Below are 20,396 nucleotides of genomic sequence, written 5' to 3'. Positions count from 1 at the left end.
AGAGCTAGCCTATGTCTCTTTATTACTTTGCTATATGTACCGGTATAACGTTTGCAATTTAATACTCTCTCTCTCTCTCTCTCTCTCTCTCGTTTGCACATGTGTGTATGTGTATTAACTAGTTGTGTTATACAGGAAATGAGCTACTCTCTTGGGGTCCCATCTCCTTGTCTCAACCAGTCAAACTTAGCTTTAAACCCATTTAAGTTTTAGGAGAGAGGTGAAGTCAGTGAATGTACAGCGAGGTTGGATGGTGAGGAATTGGAAAATGTGAGTACGTTTAAGTACTTGGGTAGTGTGATGAGTAAGGATGGAGGTTTGGAGGGTGAAGTGCTTGAAAGGGTACAGCAGGGAAGAAAGGTTGCTGGTTCTTTGAAAGCAGTGATAAGAAACAGGGAAGTGAGCATGGAAGTGAAAAAGTTACTACATGACAGTATTGTGATACCAACTCTAACGTACGGAAGTGAAGCTTGGACGTTGTTGGAAGGACACAAGTCAAGAGTGAGAGCAGTGGAAATGAGTTATTTAAGAGGAGCCTGTGGAGTCACATGGAGAGACAGGCTGACGAATGAGGATATAAAGGAGCGTTGTGGTGTTGATGTGGATGTGATAGGAAGCGTTATGAGGAACACACTGAGGTGGTTTGGCCATGTGGAGAGGATGGAGGGTGAAAGACTGACGAAGAGAGTGTATGTGAGTGAGGTGGAGGGGGAAAGAGGGAGGGGGAGGCCGAGGATGAGATGGAGAGATGGGGTGGAGAAGTATATGAGAGAGGGGTGTGTGAGTTGGGAGCAGGGGAGTGAAATGGCGGGGGACAGGGCGACTTGGAGGCGATTTGTTTGTGGCCACCCCAAACGGGATTGAGGCGTCTGGCAATAGATAGATAGATAGATAGAAGTTTTAGGACTGGACAATCTCTTTGTCCAGGCTGTTCCACAGGCCAATGCATCTACTGTTTATGGAAAACTGTATTCTTGATATCCTTCAGGCAACTTGTCTTTTTCAATTTCTTTCCATGTCCTCCCGTTGTTCCCCCATCCCAGACAAACAGATATTCTCTGTCAGCTTGTCTGCTTCCATCATGGCCCTGAACACTGCAATCATGTTGCCCCCCTCCCTTCTTTCTTAAGGAAGGCAGATCCAGCTTTTCTCGTCTTTCCTTGTATGATAGATCTGCCAGGCTAGGGACCATCTTAGTTGCTGTGCTTTCTATTCTCTTGATCTTGTTTATATCTTAATTTTTATGTGGGGACCACACCACTTCTGCATATTCCAACCTGGGACCACTTCTAGAAGGTATCATTAGTGAAAGAGTGAATATTGTTGAGATGCAATTGTTGTTGGGCAGGGGGACCACTGATGCCATATTCATTGTTTGCCAGCTTCAGGAAAAATATATAGGAAAGAAAAGGGAACTGTACTTTGTTTTTGTTGATTTGGAGAAGGCCTTTGATAGAGTCCCTAGAGAGATGGTGAAGTGGGCAATGAGAAAGCTTGGGATGGAGGAGTGGCTGGTTAGGGTGGTTATGGCCATGTATGTGGGTGCTCGTACCCAGGTAAGAGTGAATGGAGATTTGAGTGATGAGTTTCCCGTGAATGTTGGTGTGCTTCAGGGGTCAGTTTTGAGGCCCATGTTGTAGTAGTAGTTGTTCCCTAGGCAGTCTGGCTGAACAGCCCCAAGTCCCTTAGGAAGGCCATGGCCAAGACCAGGCTTTCCCACAGAGCTCTCAAAGAGTGTATGTTGTGTTGTTGGCATAGGTGATTGTGTGCAATGCAGTCTTCCATAATGTGCTTAATAGAGTGGGATGCTGTGTTACATCCTGAACAGGCATCAGCGATGGAGTCATCCAGCCTCTTCTGGTAGCTTAAGAGGGCTGGATGGTGCCCACATCTCAGCCTGGCCAGGTGGACCCTGTCCTCACGAGGGAGATAGGATTCAGAAGGGTGGATGTCAGGAGGCTGTGCATGCAGCTGTGTGTTGTCTTTAAGTGACTGAATTGAGCGGCGAGTGATCTGGGTGTGGATATGCTTCTGGAAGCTGGTCTGAGGTGGGCGAGGGGGGAGAGATGACAGTATTTGTGTATGGTATCGTGTGCCGGGTGTTGTTTTGATGTTCCTTGGTGTAGGTGGATGTGCTGCCATGTAATATAGTGGATGTTGTCGGTTTGTGGAGGCTGCAGCAAGAAACTGGGTGCCTCTCATGTCTAGGCGATCCTTGACTTTGAGGACTTTGGTTTCTTGATGTTGGTGGTTTGTGGGTGTAGTAGCTGTGTAGCCTGTGATTATTTTTAGGGCCTTGTTCCGTATGGTCTGTAGAGTGTTGTAGTGTGTTTTGGTGAGGGTAGAAGCCCTGGCAGGGCTTGCATAATTCATCACTGAACGTATGTATTGTTTGTATACTGTGGTGGTGGTTTCTTTGTTGTGTCTGAATGTTGTATGGGCAAGTGACCTCAAAGCATTGAGTCTTGGTGTTATTTTATTTTTAATGTTTGTGATGTGTTGTTTAAGTGACATTGATGTATTGTATGTTACACCAAGGATTTTGTGTGTGTGTGTGTGTGTGTGTGGTAGGGGAGTGTTGTTTATGGTGAGGTGTGGGATGTGACTGTGTTCTGCTGTCCAGTTTGTGAGAAGAGTCACTGTAGATTTGGCTGGGTCTATTTTGAGCCTGTTTGTGGTGCACCATTCATGTAGTGTGTTGAGGTAAGGTTGAATGATGTGTGCAGCTGTGTTTGCGTTTTGGTGCGTACATGTAAGTGTTATATCATCTGCATAGGAAGCTATGTGTATCTGTGGTGTGTGGGGTGTGGGTATGTCGTGCATGTATAGGTTAAAGAGTGTAGGGGAGAAAACAGATCCTTAGGGGATGCCGTTTGTGAAGTTTCTGATGTTAGAAGACTGACCGGCAAATGTTACGTGTGCACATCTGCATGCTAAGTAGTTTGCCAGCCATCTTGTTGTGTTATTGTGCATGTTTGTGTATCATGATAAACAACATGGGACTTGGACCTGGAGCGGTGGCATCTTCGTCGTGGGTCTACCTCCTAGAGGCTGTCGAAGAGAAGAGGAGGACAGCATGGGGGCCAAACCACCGCAAACCCCCCCGGCCCCTCACGGGGCTCGAGTACCTGGGAGTGGCTTTGGTTGCCCAGGCAAGTCCCATGTTGTTTATCATGATACTCGAAGCCCTCTCACATGACTTCAGAAATGGACTCCCATCGGAAATGTATGCTGATAAATTGGTGTTGATTGCCGAGAATGAAAGGGAGGCAGAGGAAAGGTTTAGGAAGTTGAGAGATGGTATGGAGTACAAGGACTTAAGAGTAAATATAGATAAAATAAAAGTGATATCTATGGTTGGTGGCGGTACTGTCAAAGAAGATGGAGAGTGGCCATGTGCAATCTGCCACAAAGGCGTGGGAAGTAATTCCATTTCATGTAGTGTTTTTGATGAGTGGGTGCATAAGAGATGTAGTGGTATTAGAGGTAGACTGCGAGATAATGCTGATTTTATGTGTGTGGTGTGTCGGGGAGAGCATGTGGAGGTTGTCAGGGGTGAAAGGATTGAACTTGCTGGTGAGTCTCTTGAGTGTGTGGATGAGTTTTGTTGTTTGGGAGACATTTTGTGTGCTGGAGGTGGGGCTGGAACTAGCTCTGTGGCTAGAGTGAGAAGTGGTTGGAAAAGTTCAGGGAGCTGTTGCCTTTCCTGACATTGAGAGGGCTGTCCCTGTGTGCTAAGGGATCTTTGTATGCAGCATATGTTAGGAGTGTAATACTGTATGTTAGTGAGACCTGGGCAGTAAATGAAGAGGATATTCTCAGGCTTAGACGTACAGAAATGATAATGATTAGGTGGATGTGCAGTGCGTCCCTGCGTGCAAGGCCTGGGGGGTCTAGGTTTATGATGGAAGAGTTGAGAGGTAGGATGGGACTGGAGTGTATTGGCATTGTAATGAGGAGAGGTAGAGTGAGGTGGTTTGAGCATGTGGAGAGGATGGAGGATGATAAATGGGTGCAGAAAGTGAGAAGTGTTAACATTGGGGGTGTGATTGCGAGGGGTAGACCGAAAAAGACATGGGACGAGATCATTAAGTGTGACCTCAGTTAAGGGTCTGAACAGGGAGGCTGTCAAAGATCGAGCGGTGTGGAGAGCTGCCATTAGGTGACCAAGGCAAGCATGTTGGAGCCTTCAAACTAAACGAAAATGAAACGAATCTGATTGTTGCAGTACACTATATTGGTTTAATAAGCTCATTTCAATACTCCAGTGAATTGTATTGTAGTATTGTAGTATTCTTTGTGTTGATAGTATTCTTTGTGTTGATATGCTTAGTAGTAGTGTTCTGCACATGTAGTCTTAATCTGCTTTTATTTTCAGCCATCAGGTCTTCTTGCATTTCTTGAAAGCAAAGACACAGTTCCTCTCGATGACATAGATCGCATCAATATTAGGGACAACTTGAAAATGGCAGAAGATGAAGAAGAGAAGAACAAGAAGAACCAGGTGTTGGAGACACTAGATAGAGCATACAAAACCTCTGTTAAGAAAGTAGAACATCTAATGGAGAAACATATGGATGTGAGTATGGATAATTTTGTCTGTTGTATCGTATTTGAAGTAAGATGGTTTTAATTTTTGATATAAATTGTATAAAACAAGCTTGATTAATTTTTAGCTGTATTACTGTACAGTATTCTGTTCATGTCAAATGAAAAACCCCTGCCTGTCTGATTTTACCCTTTCTGATTAAGATAATTTATGTGTATTGTTTATGGACAGAAAACTCTCATATAATCTTGCAGTTTATGTGTTACTGTTGTATAATTTCTGACAGTGGAACTTCGTACCTAATAGTTACAGTTTAAAATATGTAAGGCAGCTGTAGATATTATGTGCTTCCCTCAATTTGCATTCAGATGTTTCCTTGCTTTCAGCTTTGCATTGCTATGTCATTTGTGGTTATAAAGTAAACTAATTTATTTTGTCCTTTGAAGTGTGTAAAATAATTCATGTTGTCTGCTTATTTTTTCATGTCAGTGGAATGATTGATATTACTCAACCTTCTCTTTCATTTAACTAATTTCCTGTGATCATTGTCCCTCATTTTTTTTTTTTTTTTACAATTTATTTTGCTGTACAGAAAATAGAGACAGTGGAAAGACATTTGCAAATAGGGGCCAAGCACGTGGAGGCCTACTATGAAGCATACCTGGAAAAGCATGTTGATGTAAGTACTGTGCTGCATGCGTTGAGTATGAGTGGTGTGGGATTAATTGTGCACATTATAGTTCTTTCACCTTCACATGGACCAGATTTTCATCCTTTTGCAGCGTATTGCTCAGGGGCATCCTTTCAGTAGCACTTCTTCACAACTGGCATAATATTCCAGTCTTAATCTGATGTTACAACTCAGCATTCAAGGCAAAGATGGCAGTTTAAAGCCCAGTTAAAGTGAAAACAATATACTGTAGTTATCCTTTGATTGTGCTAACATTTAACTCCTTCAGTTTGATGACATTGACTTGTAGTTTGTTTTTGCTACCGTGAAGTAATTTATGTTGCTTTGGGGAGATATTTTGTAGTAGAAGGTTTAATGAAGTCCATATCTAACATATCTGTAAAAAAAAATCATTAGAAATAAAAATTAAACTGAGTAAACTCATCTGCTGGGAGCAAGAATAAAATATAAATTACATCGCCCAATTGAAGGGATTAATCCTACCCCTTGGCTGGAGAGAAATTGTGGTCATAATTTTAGACTGAATGAAAACTTGATATCCAGTATTAAAGTGCAAACTCTAAACAGCCCTAACTACAGAAGAAATAGTTGGTACTCTCATCTTATGTCAGGACCAACTTGCCTAGCCCCGAGCTCCTACACTTCTCATGGAGCAAAGTGGGATTGGATGATGGATGGATGGATGGACTACAGAAGGAATAGTTGGTGATGATGCTTTTACTTAAGGGCTCTAGAAAAACTTCAAATCAGTAACCCCTTCAGGATCGTGTCTTATTTATTATTTTAACTACCCTGCCTTCAGATGACAATATTCAGCTTCAGGAGGGGTCTCTGATAGTGAAGTGGTTTATGAAAGATATTTTTTTCCTTCCAGTTTCAAAAAACTTCTTAAGGTTTCTAAATCATCATCATCATCATCATCATCTACTGTCATCCATACATCTTTTCCCACCCTTGGATGGGTTGTGGTAGGTACAGAGAGCCAGGTAAAAAAAAAAAAAAATGTTTAGTTGAATGGGCCACACTCACATTAAATCGCCATTCAAGGCCCCTGAATCCTGACTGCACCTCACAGGCATACACATCTTCACTTGTAGTTAGTAGATGGCCAAAAATACAAGACATACATCAACAGACTGAAGGGGTTAACAATGCACATTTTATTTTTTCCTGTGTGCATCCTTGGCCATGACGTCTTTTCAGCCAGAGATGAGGGTAGAGAGTGAGTGGAAACTTTGTCTCACAAGTTTACTTATTTGGAAGACTTGAATGATGCACAGTCACAGTCAGTAGTGTGTCAGTGTGTTTGACACTTCATACTTTACTGAAGTGTTATGTTATTTCAGCAGACAGTCAGTCCTCACTCGAAGTCTTTGCTGTGGTCAGGCAAAAGGCTGCTTTAAGTGAGACTGCCTCAGGTTCATGATTTAAGGGATAAATGTACAGAAGACAATGATGATGATGCACAGAAAACCATTCTAGTGGCAGAAAGTGGCTTTCTAATGAAGCACTGCAGCTGTTAATTAAAGAAATGTAGTTAATTCATGAGCAGCTTTGTATTGAAGCAACTTCAGGTGAAATAACTTTAAATTAGGGCTTTCATTACATAACCCTTTTGACAGGATAATGAAGTATTTTATATTTTGTTCTTTGTTGCCTTCTGAGGTTCTGTTAATCTCTTCAGTCCTCTGATGTATTTTAAATTTTATTGTTGCATCTACCAGGTGATTATATTCAGCTTAGGTTGGAAAGACTTCATGTTTAAGGGGTTATTGAAGGCTTTTTCAGTTTCTTCAGTCTAGTTACATGTTTTACATTTAATTTTTACTACTAATGATTTTATTCACCAGGGTAAACACCCGTCACATAGAAAGGGGTATTGATGGCTGTATTTTCCTCTTCAAGTTCAAAAGTCTCTCACACTTAAGAAAATGATTAGGAGGCAGCGAGAATCAAATACAAATGTAAAAAAGTGTCACTGAATTGAAGAGGTTAAGAAGTTTTTGCCTAGACAGTACTTCAGCTTGGCTTTTAGGTGCTTTTCAAGCTTGAAGATTTAGCCTTCAGTTATCCCTTTACTACAAGAAGTCTCCCATAAACTGAAAAAAGTTGTCTGAGAGTAGCAAGAGTAAACTCAAAAAGTCTTCACCATTATTGAAATTACTGGACTTATTTCTTTTATTTTGTACCTGATTTATTTACTGATTTAAGCTAAAATAAAAAATCTCAGTGACATGATTTGCCATTCATTTTGTGTAAATGTTAAGCTCAGATATATTCCAGTATCCAGTGACTCTTGACTTGTATAAGGTAATTTTGTGAAGAATGGTATGATAAAGATAGTAAGTCACTGGTAACTACAGTATTAATTAATTCATTGGATAAATAGGAGAAACACAGGAATGGAACGAAAGTGTAAAAAAAAAAAAAAAAAAAAAATCTTTACGAATTAAGTTGCCTATAGTATAGTCACTAGGTGGTTAGAACAGTCCAGTTAGAGTGACTACTTTGCATTGTAGTGCTGTCTTCATGAAACTACACTGAGTGACAAGCCAAATGTATACTTGTAGCCCACAAAACCATTTACTGTGTTGGTTGGTAACCATATAATCAAATGAATGCCTTGTGGTTTAGCAGGTTAACATTCTCCAATTGGGTGTGCCTTATAAAGGTTTACATCCAGGGGTTGGTTGGGATTTGCTGCATGTATAATGCCACCCAGGGTTGAGTGACAGGTCACTCACCTAGAATGTCTTGACTGACTAACCTGACCATGGGCCCCAGCATTACTGATGAGGTAATAAGGGATTGGATGATGGATAGGTAGAAGAGGGAAGTAAATGATGCTAAGGCAAGGTGTCTCAGCAGACTACAGGACCTGCAACTGTTTTGTGTTGGTGTTAATATTTGGCTGCGAGCATATACGCTGTTGATATTAGTGGTTTGGTAGTATTGTTTGGCCATCTGGAGAGGATGGATAATGAGGGACAGCTTATCAAAAGAGCTCATGTGAATGAAGTGGAAGGGGGAGAGGGAGGCTGAGGATGAGGTGGAGTGAGGGAGGGGGGAGCTTGAGGATGAGGCTGAAGGATGGGGTGGAGAGGTAAAGGAGAAAGAGGGGTATGAGTTGGAGAGAGGGCAGTTCAATGACAAATGACAGGGTGGCATGGAGGCAGTTCACTTGTGGTCTTGTGGGAGTGAGATATGTTTGTAGGTAGATGGATAGAAGGTCTGTTTGTAGATAGAAGGGTAGAAGGTAGCAATGTGAACTGTATATACTTAACAAATTTAATGAAGGAATGTAAGGCATATTCCAAATACTTTGATATTTTGACTTAAAAATCTGGTAGATAGTTTGTATACCATGTTGGAGAAGGCCCTCTTTAGTTATATTTTTAAGAGGATGCATTGTATTGAAAAACTTCAGTATAGTTTATAGGCTGGACAGGTGATGTTTTAGCATATGTTGCGTAATCTGTTCATACTCATTTATATTTTTAATTGTTAGTCATGTGTATTGGTTTTATCTACTGTCACTCTGCTTAGATATCAGTGGGCATAATAGCAACACTAAGATATGCTTTTGTTATTATTCAGAATGAGAATCCTTGAAGTGTAACGTATTTATGGTGTTAATTTTCTTTTTGGGTTACCCAGGATACGGTAAGTTACTTGGACGTGCAGTAAATGCTGACTTTTATTTTGCATTTTGTATAGTGTAATATAGTGTTAAATAGTTTCTAAATGCATGACATCCTGTATGTTAATGTTATTGAAAAGTATGCAATGCTTCCTTGTTTGCCCAGTAACCTCCTCCCCTCCCCCCCTTCTCTCTCTCTCTCTCTCTCTATTTGGTACTGGTTGTGGTGATTCACATGTGTGTTTCAAGCAGCTTTGCACCTCTTACAGGACAGTAGCATGGGACATTATACTTGAGACTAATTTTGTCATTTGATTTATGTGCTCAAAGATTGAAAATTGGAAATTATGATAGAATGAGGGTGATTTTGATTATGATTATTTTTTTTTTTTTTTTTTTTACTCCCACAACTTGGAAACTTAGTCATGGTTGAGTGAAGCAGAATGAGCCTTAGTTATGAGGCAATAATGATTCTAGTTATTAGTAAAATTGACTCTCCAGTCTGATAACATCTGGCCTTCAACTGGGCTGAGTATTGTTAGGGATTGTTGTCAGGTTAGAATAACTGCTGTGTAATGACTTGTACATATATTTGCCAGTGTACCACCATGCATTGTCTTGCAAAGCGACAATATATCAGACTTCATTATAATTGACTGACAAGAAGAGCTCACTTGGGGAGGGCAAGATTGAGGTTGAGATGGAGGGATGAGGTAGAGAGGTACATTATATGAGAGAGGGAATGTGAATTGAAGAGAAGGCAGCCCGATTACAGAGGACAGGGTGACAGGTGGCAGTTCATTTATGGCCACCTCTTCTGGGATTAAGGTATCTGGCTCTTGATAGATAGATGGATCATTATTTACAGAAACACACATCCTTGCAGATTAGGCTGCCTTTAAATTGATTTGGCTATGGAGAAAAAATCTGTTACAGAAGATTGATAAAGAAAATACCAGAATATAGATAGAGGTATAAATAGGGAGTGAGAGGAAGAAGAGCCCAGAGAAGTGGAATGATGGTGCCAGAGAAACTTTAAATAATGGAAGTCTAAGCACCCACACCAGCAGGAGTAGCAGTAGTAGTTGTAGTTTCAACCTCAGGCTCATCTGAATATGAACACAGTAGACTGCAGGTTCAAATTATCCTTCTCCCCTTGGGGAATTGGGTGGAAGCTGAGGATGTTTATATAATCAGGAAGTGGAGCCACAGAGTCACATCAGTGCCAGTACGTGAAGGCATCCCTCTCCAGTGTGGAGGGTGGAAGGCTTGTATGGAACAGAGCAAATGGAATGAAGTGGTTTACAGGGAGATCTTGTCACAGGGTTTTTGAGAGTATACAGTATTAAAGAATATTATTCAATAATACTTAAGAACAGGACAATGAATTGTCTTGTGAAAATCAAGCAATGATGACTTTATTCCGGCTTACTTCACCGATTCTCTAAGGACGAGAATTTATAAACTTTCTCAACAGTACACAGCAGAGACTAATTATTCACACGTGCTGTTTATTAGTACTGTTGGCCTCTGGAGAAAGTAACTCCACCCCTGACAATCAGTAACTAATGCTATTAATGATAAACAGGTTCTTGCTGGTACAATTAACTCCTAGATGGCACAACGGATTTAAGTTAATAAAAAGGACTGGCCTAAGTACCAGTTGTGAATAAGACAAAGCGTTTATGCAAACTAGGAGCTATAAGTGAAATACGCTTAATATGGAAAATAAAACATGAATTTACATTACATTAAGCTCAAGAAAAAGAACTGTTAAATTTATTGATTACAGTGAAATAAATTTACGTTACATTTCAAAATGAATTCAAAATAAGGAGATCGCACTCACTCGCTCACTCAAAAGCTAACTCTTAAACCTAGGAAAAAAACGAAAAGAAATACTGGTCAGAAGAGTGGACAAAGTGGATGACTGGGCGTCGTTGCTGAGGAAGGACACTGCACACACTGAGTCTCTCGCCAATCACGCTAGGTGGGAATCCAACAGTGTCGGCGGGAACTAGGCGTCGTTGCTGAGGAAGGACACTGCCACACACGCTACCTGCTTCCACGGCGCTCAAATCTTGACTGATTCAAATTGTGGGAGAGAGGCGAGTGTCGTGGCCACACTTGCTAACGGCCAACGAGTGTGAGCGATACACACCCGCAATATAACTCAGGCGGAGGTTAATGTCACGCACAAAGACGATCACTTATGAAATAGTAAAAGATGTCCTGAAAAACACTCCCGATCGGGTGAATACGTGGCGGTTAAACTGAGCGATAAATACTGGGATTCCACTAGAATTCGCGGTTTCCTACCAAAGTTAATGTCACGAGTTTATTCAAATACTTAATCGCGCCAACGCGTGACAGATCTGTAGTTACTAATTCTAGTTGATGTCCTTTTTATTTTAGTATAGTTTCTACATGACACGTTTATCCAGCTCTGGGAAGATTTTTCATATTCTGAGAGCTTTATTAAGGTTGCATTTATTCCTTTTAGTGTGAAAAGTCTTTCATAAATTGAATGAAATCAGCAGGAGCTGGCAAGAATAGAGTGAAAAGGACATCCCTGGGCGTAAAGGCTTGACATACAAGAAGTGAAGTGGTAGGGTAATTTGTAGTGATCAGGGAGGCTTGGTTGGGGATGTTTGAATTTTTATTTAGTGTTAGCCATAAGGAATGAAGTTGTAGACTCATGCTTGTGGGTGGCACCTTGCTAGGGAGGTTAACATTATATATATATATATATATATATATATATATATATATATATATGTATATATATATATATATATATATATTATGTACCTGATAACTCACATATTTGCATGTCTGGTCTTATTTTTCCATATACGGTACATGATAATCATATGTTTGCTGCAGATTTTTGTTTATCAGGAGCTACATGGAGTAATAATGAACTCACCAAAATCAAAACTGAAAAAATAAAGCCTACAGCAATGAATTTTGGACACATGATGCCTTTGGAGCTCCTCCATGCAGTATCTCATGCCATTTTTATTACAATTCATCATGGAGGAACTCCAGAGGTGCCATGGGGAGGGGGGGAATCTTTGACCATCATTTCCCATGTTATTAATTATGGCATGTTTGGTGTTAAACAGATTGCCCCATCATGTCACCCAGTTTAGTTAATTATATGTTGCATCTGCAAGAACCGCTAACTTGCACAATGTTTCGTAAAGACCCACACATCACCTGGATGTTTTATGTCTTTAACCCCTTCAGTCCAGTGACATATTTCTATATTATTCCCCAGATGATATTAATCAGCTGAATGGAGACTTTTGAACTGAAATGATGGACTTTTGTATAGCTTTAAGCAACTAGAGGTGAAACAATTGTTAAATGAAATTGACATGTTGTGTGACTAAATTGTAAGATTCATCACTATAGTGAAGGGGTTGATAATCACATTTCGCTAAATCCAGCATCTTAAAGCCCTCAACTTAACAGGTAAGAAATGCAAATTGCTCTTCACTGTCTCACTGTGCTCCTTTCCAGGTAAAGCTAATGATCCTGCATCACCATATAACAGGAACCTCTGTGCAGACATAACAGGAAGGATTATAACTCTACATTACTTGTATTGCTTTACTTAAGTTAGAGATGCTAATAGGGAGCCTGCATGTGGTGGTGCTATGCCCCCTGGGTGAACCAGCTGTGACATCCACCCAGGAGCAAAACTTAAACTTTCCCTGCACCTTGTTGTGGAAAAGATCCTGATATGACCCTGGTGAGGCACATTGCACCACAAGAGGGTGCTGGAACCCTACATGATGTCTGCACTGTATTGTACCCGTAGAATGGCCCCACAGAACAGTTATTTACCTCTGGTTGACAGGTCTGTTCAGCCAGACAGACCAGGGTTAAGTAGCAACAACAGTAACAACAACACAACAGCTTATGATATATATAAGTTAAATCAGCGAACATTTCATGCTTTGTATTTATGGCCTGTATCTTGATCTCATGGTGCCATTGAGTGTTCAAATGGAAGAATTATTTCCATATTTTAAGTTGCTGTTGTGGAGAGAGATAGAGAGAAACAATTTTGGCCTGACTTGAACCCCCTTCAGCTCCAAGTCAGACTGAAACTGTTGCATCATCCCATTGTACAACTTTACCAAATGTGGGAGTGATTCTTCCTGTGTTGCTGGGAAGCTGGGATTTATAGGTACTCCCTTGTCACAGGTCATTGTTGTTCAGAGGTGAGATTTTCAAACATATTTACAGTTGATTCCATGCTTGTGAATTATGTTTGTTTTTACAGTAAAAACAAGGAAACTAGAGTGGGGGACCTTCCCAAGTCTCCATTTTCTAATAAAACATTCTTAGTTAAGAGAGAAAAATTTATTTTAGGCTGTATATGCCTGCTCAAGGAAAAACAAGGAGCTGGCTTCAGAATAGCTTCCTTCTTGCAGAGAATCGTACGAATGGTGGCCTCGTTAACTTTGTAAAATTTCACAGTGTCACAATTCCACTGTCCTCTCTCCTTCCTCATGATGACATCCATCTTCTGCTCCTGAGTCAGAGACGTCTGACGTTTAACAGGGTCACGGTGTGGTGGCATGGTTGGACTGGGTCAGGTGGACAAAAAAAAAAAAAGAGCAAAGATCACACAGATCACGTGTGCAGCCAGAGCACAGGGAGAGGGTAGGCTCAGCTGGGGCAGGAATGCTCAGTGGACTGTGATGACACCATGCGCAGACATGTGATAGCAATACTTCTTAGGCCGATGCAATCCACGCTCAGTCTATCACTTGCTGCATTGTGTGAATTCCCACTGTAATTTTGTGCCTCGTGCCATATTCAGTCTATCGTTGGCTGTGTAGTATGACTTTGAAGCATAAATTTGGGCCTCCCGTCACATTATATCCATTGTCACCATGTAGCCAGATTCTGGAAAAAATGAGCAGCTTCCTCCGACCACGTTATAGTTATTTTTTTCCGTGTTGTAACATTTTGGGGACACAAAATGGCATGTCTCATGTTTTGTGAGAATCATGCTTTGTGATTGCGCGTCATGCAAGCACTCGCTGTACAGTACTTTACACCATCATTGTAAACATATAAGTATTTTCGCTTTTGATGAAGTGCCAATTAGCACTATTCTGGGCCGATGACACTCCCACACGTCATTTGTTGGCCAACCGATTCCGGGCCAATAACGCGCTGACACGTTATCAGTTGGCCAACCAATTCCGTGCCGATGATGTTTATTTTTGTAGTGACTTTTCATGGCCCAAATGCATGGCACAGGAAGTTGGTGAATATGCCAGACATGCACATGTATTTCGTTGACAACTCACCCCCAGCGTGGGAACGAGGTAGAAAAGTTACGCAAGACTGGCCTGGTGTAGTGTTAATTGCATTGTGGCTTTTCAATGTTGCAAAGCTTTCATCAGAATTAATTTTTTATAGCTTCTTACTCCAAGCTTAAATTTTTAAATATTAATTTTCTAGTAAGAACAAGAGCTGTTTCAAACATGTTTTTAATACTGTATGTTTATTATCATTGCTTAGAGGTAAAACTGCTACACTTATATATACTACAGGGGTGGTGTGATGTAGGTATTACTTGTCACTACAGAAGTGCATTTTTTCCATCTCACATTGGCTGTTGTGACCACTAAAACGGGGTTGTTCAGACACTAGATGCAAGACATAGACAAATACATTAGTGTTACATCAGATCTCCAACATGCCTCTTCTTGTATTATTATACTTATAAATGAAGGTTGTTATACAGTCATGAGTTGCATTATCTGCTCACCATCCAGTCTTGTCATGGGTGATAATCATCTTCTCACCCTCTTAATCATACAGTCATTAGCTGTATTATCTGTTCACTTTCCAGTCTTGCAATGAGTGATATTATCTGCTCATCATCTTAATCTTGTAGTCATAAGCTGTATATTCTGCTCTTCCTTTAATGATATGTCAGGGTGAAAGGAAGTCATAGCCAAAGTTCACACTGAGTGAAGAACTTGTTGGTACTGTACTTTCAAGATATTTACAGACTGCATGAGTCACCACGAACCATTCCTCATGTACTCTAGAAGAGCCTTGGACTACTGCCATAATGCTGATCAGGTCGTTGTTCAATGTTTATCCCTGGCTGTGACCTCTCTCCAGCCAGAGGTAAGGTGAGAGGATGGACACAAACTGTGGTTCACAGTTGTACTTTATATAAAATGATTGCTATGTCTCTTGTCTTAGAGAATGCCACATGTTGAAGACTTACTGTTGTTGTTATTACATAATCTCAGTCTTTATGGCCAAGCAGGCCATCAACCGCAGGTAAATAACTGCTTCTGTGGGACCGTCCCACAGGTACAGTACGGTATAATATATTACTGTACATACACCATGTAGGGAACTAGTGCCCCCTTGAGGTAAAGAGCACCTCACTAGGGTAGGACCAAGGTCCTTCCCACAGCAATGGGTAGGTCAGTATGAGGAAGTTTGGCTCCTGGGTGGGATATACAGCTGCCTCACCTAGGCCCATAGTGGCACCATATGTAGGCTCCTCTTCAATGCCCGTCACACTACGTCAGTAATTATCTCAGATGGCATGCTGTAAAAGACCAATCCTTTGTAAATACAAGAAAATATGTTATGCTTTGATCATTTTATTCACACAAAACAGGATGCATGACTATTAAAGCTGTAATCTTTAAATTATCATCAAGTAAACTGGTATGGGTTAAAGTGGTATGGATCTATTAATGCCTGTTTTGTTGCATTGGATGAAAATGAAGTGGACTTCAGTAAAAAAGTATACAAGTAATTAATATCTTAAGATCTAATAAATAAATAAATACAGTGCAGTTTTCCAAATCTGAAGTAGTTAGAATCAAAATAGTTTTGGAAAACATTTTTTTGGGAAATTGAACTGTATCATTACCATCAGTTAAAAATGTAGCCACCCACCTAAATGACATTCCCTTTATCATTCACTGTTTCCATGCTCAGATGTAATATCCCACAATCATGGTTTTCATGGTTGAGGTGTGAAAACTCAACAGTACACAGTGCTTCCCTCCTTCCCCTGTGGGACAGAATCACGGAACAGAAAATTATTAAATCAATCTCATGGTTCATGTGAGGCCAGCTCGAGCTAGCTTGGCTTACTGTAGACTATTATGGCACTATTTCAAGGTAACAGTGAGCCTGGAAACTAGATCAGGAGTTCTTTGATAGTGTATATATATATATATATATATATATATATATGTATGTATGTATTTTGGGGGGGGAGGGGAAGCTGTTATTATTAAAAATCTGGAATTTTTATTTTGGGGATGGCACTGTAATTAAATGCTTCATGGAGTGGCTTTGTCCATAGGCCATTCTTGGAGGCCCAGCATTCTTCCTATGTACTAGACCTTCACATGTCGTCACTTCTGCGCTATCACCCACCATTCATGCTGAATACATGCTAGGGCTGTCTCATTCTAGACTAGTGTATTGGTATGAGCTACCTCGCATTCCTTGGGGAAAGCAGCCTAGGTATATAGATAGAATAGATAGTATTGGTATGAGCAGGGGTGTTTTTATGACATGTAGGTGTGTCTTGTGAGAGATCAGTTAAGTCTGTTTTAATGAAATTCATATTCTTAAATTGAACCCTGCTTTGACCAGAGATTAAACTTACATTCATAAGGACAGGAGACCACCTCTCTAACCACTCAGTCACCATCTATCCTAGGCAGACGTGGAGTTCCATGGCAAAACAGTGACAAATGATGAAGTTAAGAAATGCTGTGGGGTTGTGGATGAACTGAAAAGAGTTAGGAGAGTACCTTGGGATGGTTTGGCCACGTGGAGAGATTGAAAAATGAGAGGTTGTCTGAGAGAGTGTATGTGAAAGAGGAGGAGGGGGAGACCAAGGATGAAGTGGGGGATGGGGTGGAGAAGTGTATGAGTGAGGTGATTTGAGTTGGAGAGAGAGCAGCCTTCTTCACAGAGGACAGGATGACATGAGGCAATTAGTTTGTGGCTACCCCTTGGAGGGTTAAGGCACTTGGCGGTAGATTCTTGTGTGTGAAACTGACAACGAGAGTTGAGAAGGTTGCATTACTGTATGAGTAATCAGTACCTCGTAGGGTTGGTGCAGGGTCAAATGATGTCTCATGTGAGTACATTGGGTATAAGGGCACCCACACTAATATGCTTGCAAAATCCGGCTTTAAGCATATGAGCCAAAAGACCTGTAATGCTTAAGTGTAAAGCTACTTGCATAGCCCCACTAACCTTCATAAGAGTTGTGAAGTCAGGTTGCAAAAATATCAATTTTGTTTTTCAATTTCTTACTTCATCAGGCATAATTCCAAAACAAAAAGGTGTACACAAGTGTGTTTTGCACCAAAGTGCTTCTTAACAACCAGGAATGTTTCTTTTTCACATTTAGAGCAGTATTTGAGCTGCAGTATGCAAGTTACAGTCTAAAAACTTTCTGTAGCAGTCAGACCTCATAGAATTTGTGATACTCCAAAGATTTGTGTTGCCCCATTCCACTTGAGCATTTTACAAATCAGTAATCATGGTAGTAATTATCACACAGTTAAAAGTCATTTTATAGTATAGCTAATGTGTATTTGATAGCAAGCTGCCGTAAAAAAATGAACTAGAAAAAATATATATTCTAAAATGGAAGGAGATTCTAAGTTTCGTACTCTTTACTACAGTGGAAGTGGAATGTAGTAATAAGTATGGAGCTCTAAATCTCCTTCCCATCCCAAATGCTGTCTTGCTTCCCCCTACCCCCCCCCCCACTTTGTGTTACTGCAGGTTTTCCATCTCTTCATCTTATTAGTCATTTTAGATTTTTTTTTTTTTTTTTTTCTAGTATGTATGTAGTATGTAGAGTGACACAAAGAGTGGAAAAAACTGGTGAGAGTAATACCTAGAGTGAAAAAGTAAAGTGGAAAAACTGAGTAACAAAGCAATGGGAGATGAATATGACCAAAAGACAGAAGAGGATTTGGGTTCAGTGCATTGAAAACCAGTGTATTTTACTGTATGATACATTTAGTGTTAAATGTGCTACTTGGCAACCATTGTACATCTTATTGCATCACTTATTACAGCATAGTGTAGAGGGTGACAACACCCAGTTGCAGAAATAGGCCTGTACAGTATTGTAATGTGCATGAGTACTTTATCGTAATTATTATTGCATCAGACAGTTGGCATACTATGTATCAGTTGCAAGATTTGAGTATTTGATGCCTTAGCTCCTTCAGCATGGTGATGTCTCTTTATATTGTAGTTATTCTTGCAGCATCCAGATAATTTTGTCAGTTTAGGATAGCTCTGTGTAACCCATCCAGTTTGAAATAAATGTCCTAAGCTAAATCAAATAATCAGAGATAGCAGAGTTAAAACAGAAAAGGCATCGTTTTATTGTAAAAGCATTCATCAACACTTAGCTTCATTTAAGCTTGAATTTTCACATGGTTTGCATAAATTGCTGGTACTGTATTATGTTTGAGACATTATCAGTATTCTGTCAGTACTGAAGGAAAAAAAATACAAGCATAAGCATGGAATAATTGAAATGAGTACAGCTCAGTGAACTTGCTCTGGTCCCAGTTTCATATCAGATTTGGGTTCATTGTGGAGTGTTTAAGTGTTTCATATACTACGGCTGAGGAAAATTAATGTTATGTGATAACCTTTTTAGTGTGACCTTGAGAGTTTGTGTCTTCAGCACACCAGGATTTTCTCTTGATAAATACACATGTACAGTATCGTATTGCAGTAGAGCTAGTTCCATGCATTACATTTAGTACCTAAAATAATACTGTTATAAATAACAAATGGCACTGGTGTAATAATAAAACAAATTTACAAAGACAACCGTTTTCTGAAAACAGTAATTAGAAATTGATAATGTATTTGTTTAATTTTATAGTTTGCATTACAACATTGGAGGTCAAGAATGAAGAGAGAGAAGACTGCTGAAGAGAAATTTCGAGAACGTCCACTAGTCCTGCGTAAGAGAAGAGAGAAGCTCAAAGCTACAGCCAACTGGCCACTCTTTTACTACAAATTTAATCAGGATCACTCTCTTCCAAATCTTCTGTGGAACTACAAGGTAAAGTTTAGTGCTTTCCCCCCCCCCCCACCAGTGATTACTGATATTTCGGTGCTGGAGATGGACACTCATATGGTGATGCCACCAGTATAACTGGGCAACTCAACTGCCTGGTTATACTTGTACAAATGTTCCTGAACTACTTCGGTAGTCCCTGAAAGGAGGACAGTGGACTGTAGGAGAAGGCAGTTTAAGCCTGTAGTCCACTGGGTTCACATTTCATGTGATAAAGAAGTTACTACATCATCATCATCTGCTGTTTTACTGCAGTTGGATCTGTGTGTACATAACTGTGGGGATGTGGATGAAAATGCATATAATAAAAAATCATATAAGCTAAATTTAACTCCTTAATGATGAGGGCATCTCCAGTGTCCCATCTCTGCAGATGTGAGATGATTTTATGCAACTGAGAGTTAGTCACAGAAGCCAGAGAGTGATACTACTGTCATAGATTTATCTTCTCATTGTCAAAATAACTTTTGTTTTATTCTAGCTAACACCAGATTATTATATTTAGCTAAGAACAAGTCAGTGGAACCAGAGTGTGTTAAGAGCATCATTGTAAGGTTGCAATACAGGGATGAACTGCATTAATCCTACCCCTGTATTGGTGTTCTGAGTTAACCCCTTCAGTACTGTGATTCCTTTTTTTATTTTGATAGCTCTTCAGTCAGGGCAAGGATTGCAGTTGAAGAGTTGAGAGGAAGGATGGGACTTCAATGTATTGTTGTTGTGATGAGGAGGGGTAGATATAGATTGGTTGGACATGTTGGATGGAGGATGACGATTGCGTGTGGAAAGTAAGAAGTATGAATGTCAGGGGTAGAATTACAAGAGGCAGACCAAAACAGACTTGGGATGAGGTCATAGAGTGTGACCTCAGTGGTAAGGGACAGAATATGGAGGCTACCAGAGATCGGTCAGCAATGAGAGCCGTCATTAGGTGACCAAGAGTGACACGTGCAAGTATGTTAAGTTGTTATAAATGATACGAATGATATAAATAATCGGTATACCACCAGATGATTAATACAGTATTGAACTTTCGGTGGCTTGTAATGTTGAAGGGGTTAAAGAAGGCTATATCAAACCTCTCCAGTTCAAAAGTTTGTCCTCAGATGAATAAAAATATCTGGAGAATAAACAGCAGCAATACAGATACAGTATACCATCAAATTAAAGAGGTTGGCGTCATTTGTGCTCCTTACAAACAATTTTATTCAGTTTAGGAGAGACTTTCGGAAGTGGAGGAGTTCGTAAGAACCTCGAGGTTCTCACATAGATACTCTTCCAAACTTTATGAAATAATCTTGAGATGAGGGAGGGGGGAGAAGGATCAAATGGATTAAGGGCCACTGCTTCTTCCTTTGTCTTCTGTCTGACT

At 40.2% G+C, this 20,396-nt stretch overlaps 1 protein-coding gene across 1 annotated transcript in view; it reads left to right on the top strand.

Moving 5' to 3' along the window:
• The window catches only part of Rme-8 (receptor mediated endocytosis 8), a 112,139-nt gene that overhangs the window by 23,520 nt on the left and 68,223 nt on the right, over window positions 1–20,396 (top strand). Inside the window, exons 12-13 of the mRNA XM_080285341.1 lie at window positions 4,379–4,579; window positions 18,827–19,009. Coding sequence (XP_080141467.1) covers window positions 4,379–4,579; window positions 18,827–19,009 — 384 coding nt within the window. The remainder of the gene's footprint in view (window positions 1–4,378; window positions 4,580–18,826; window positions 19,010–20,396) is intronic.

This window comes from Coenobita brevimanus, chromosome 105 (genome assembly GCF_032717465.1).
Source record: "Coenobita brevimanus isolate Jiangsu-jjx chromosome 105, ASM3271746v2, whole genome shotgun sequence".
NCBI classification, from domain to species: domain Eukaryota; kingdom Metazoa; phylum Arthropoda; class Malacostraca; order Decapoda; family Coenobitidae; genus Coenobita; species Coenobita brevimanus.
Note: the sequence above shows the minus strand (reverse complement) of the source record. Positions and strands in the feature narration are given on the sequence as shown.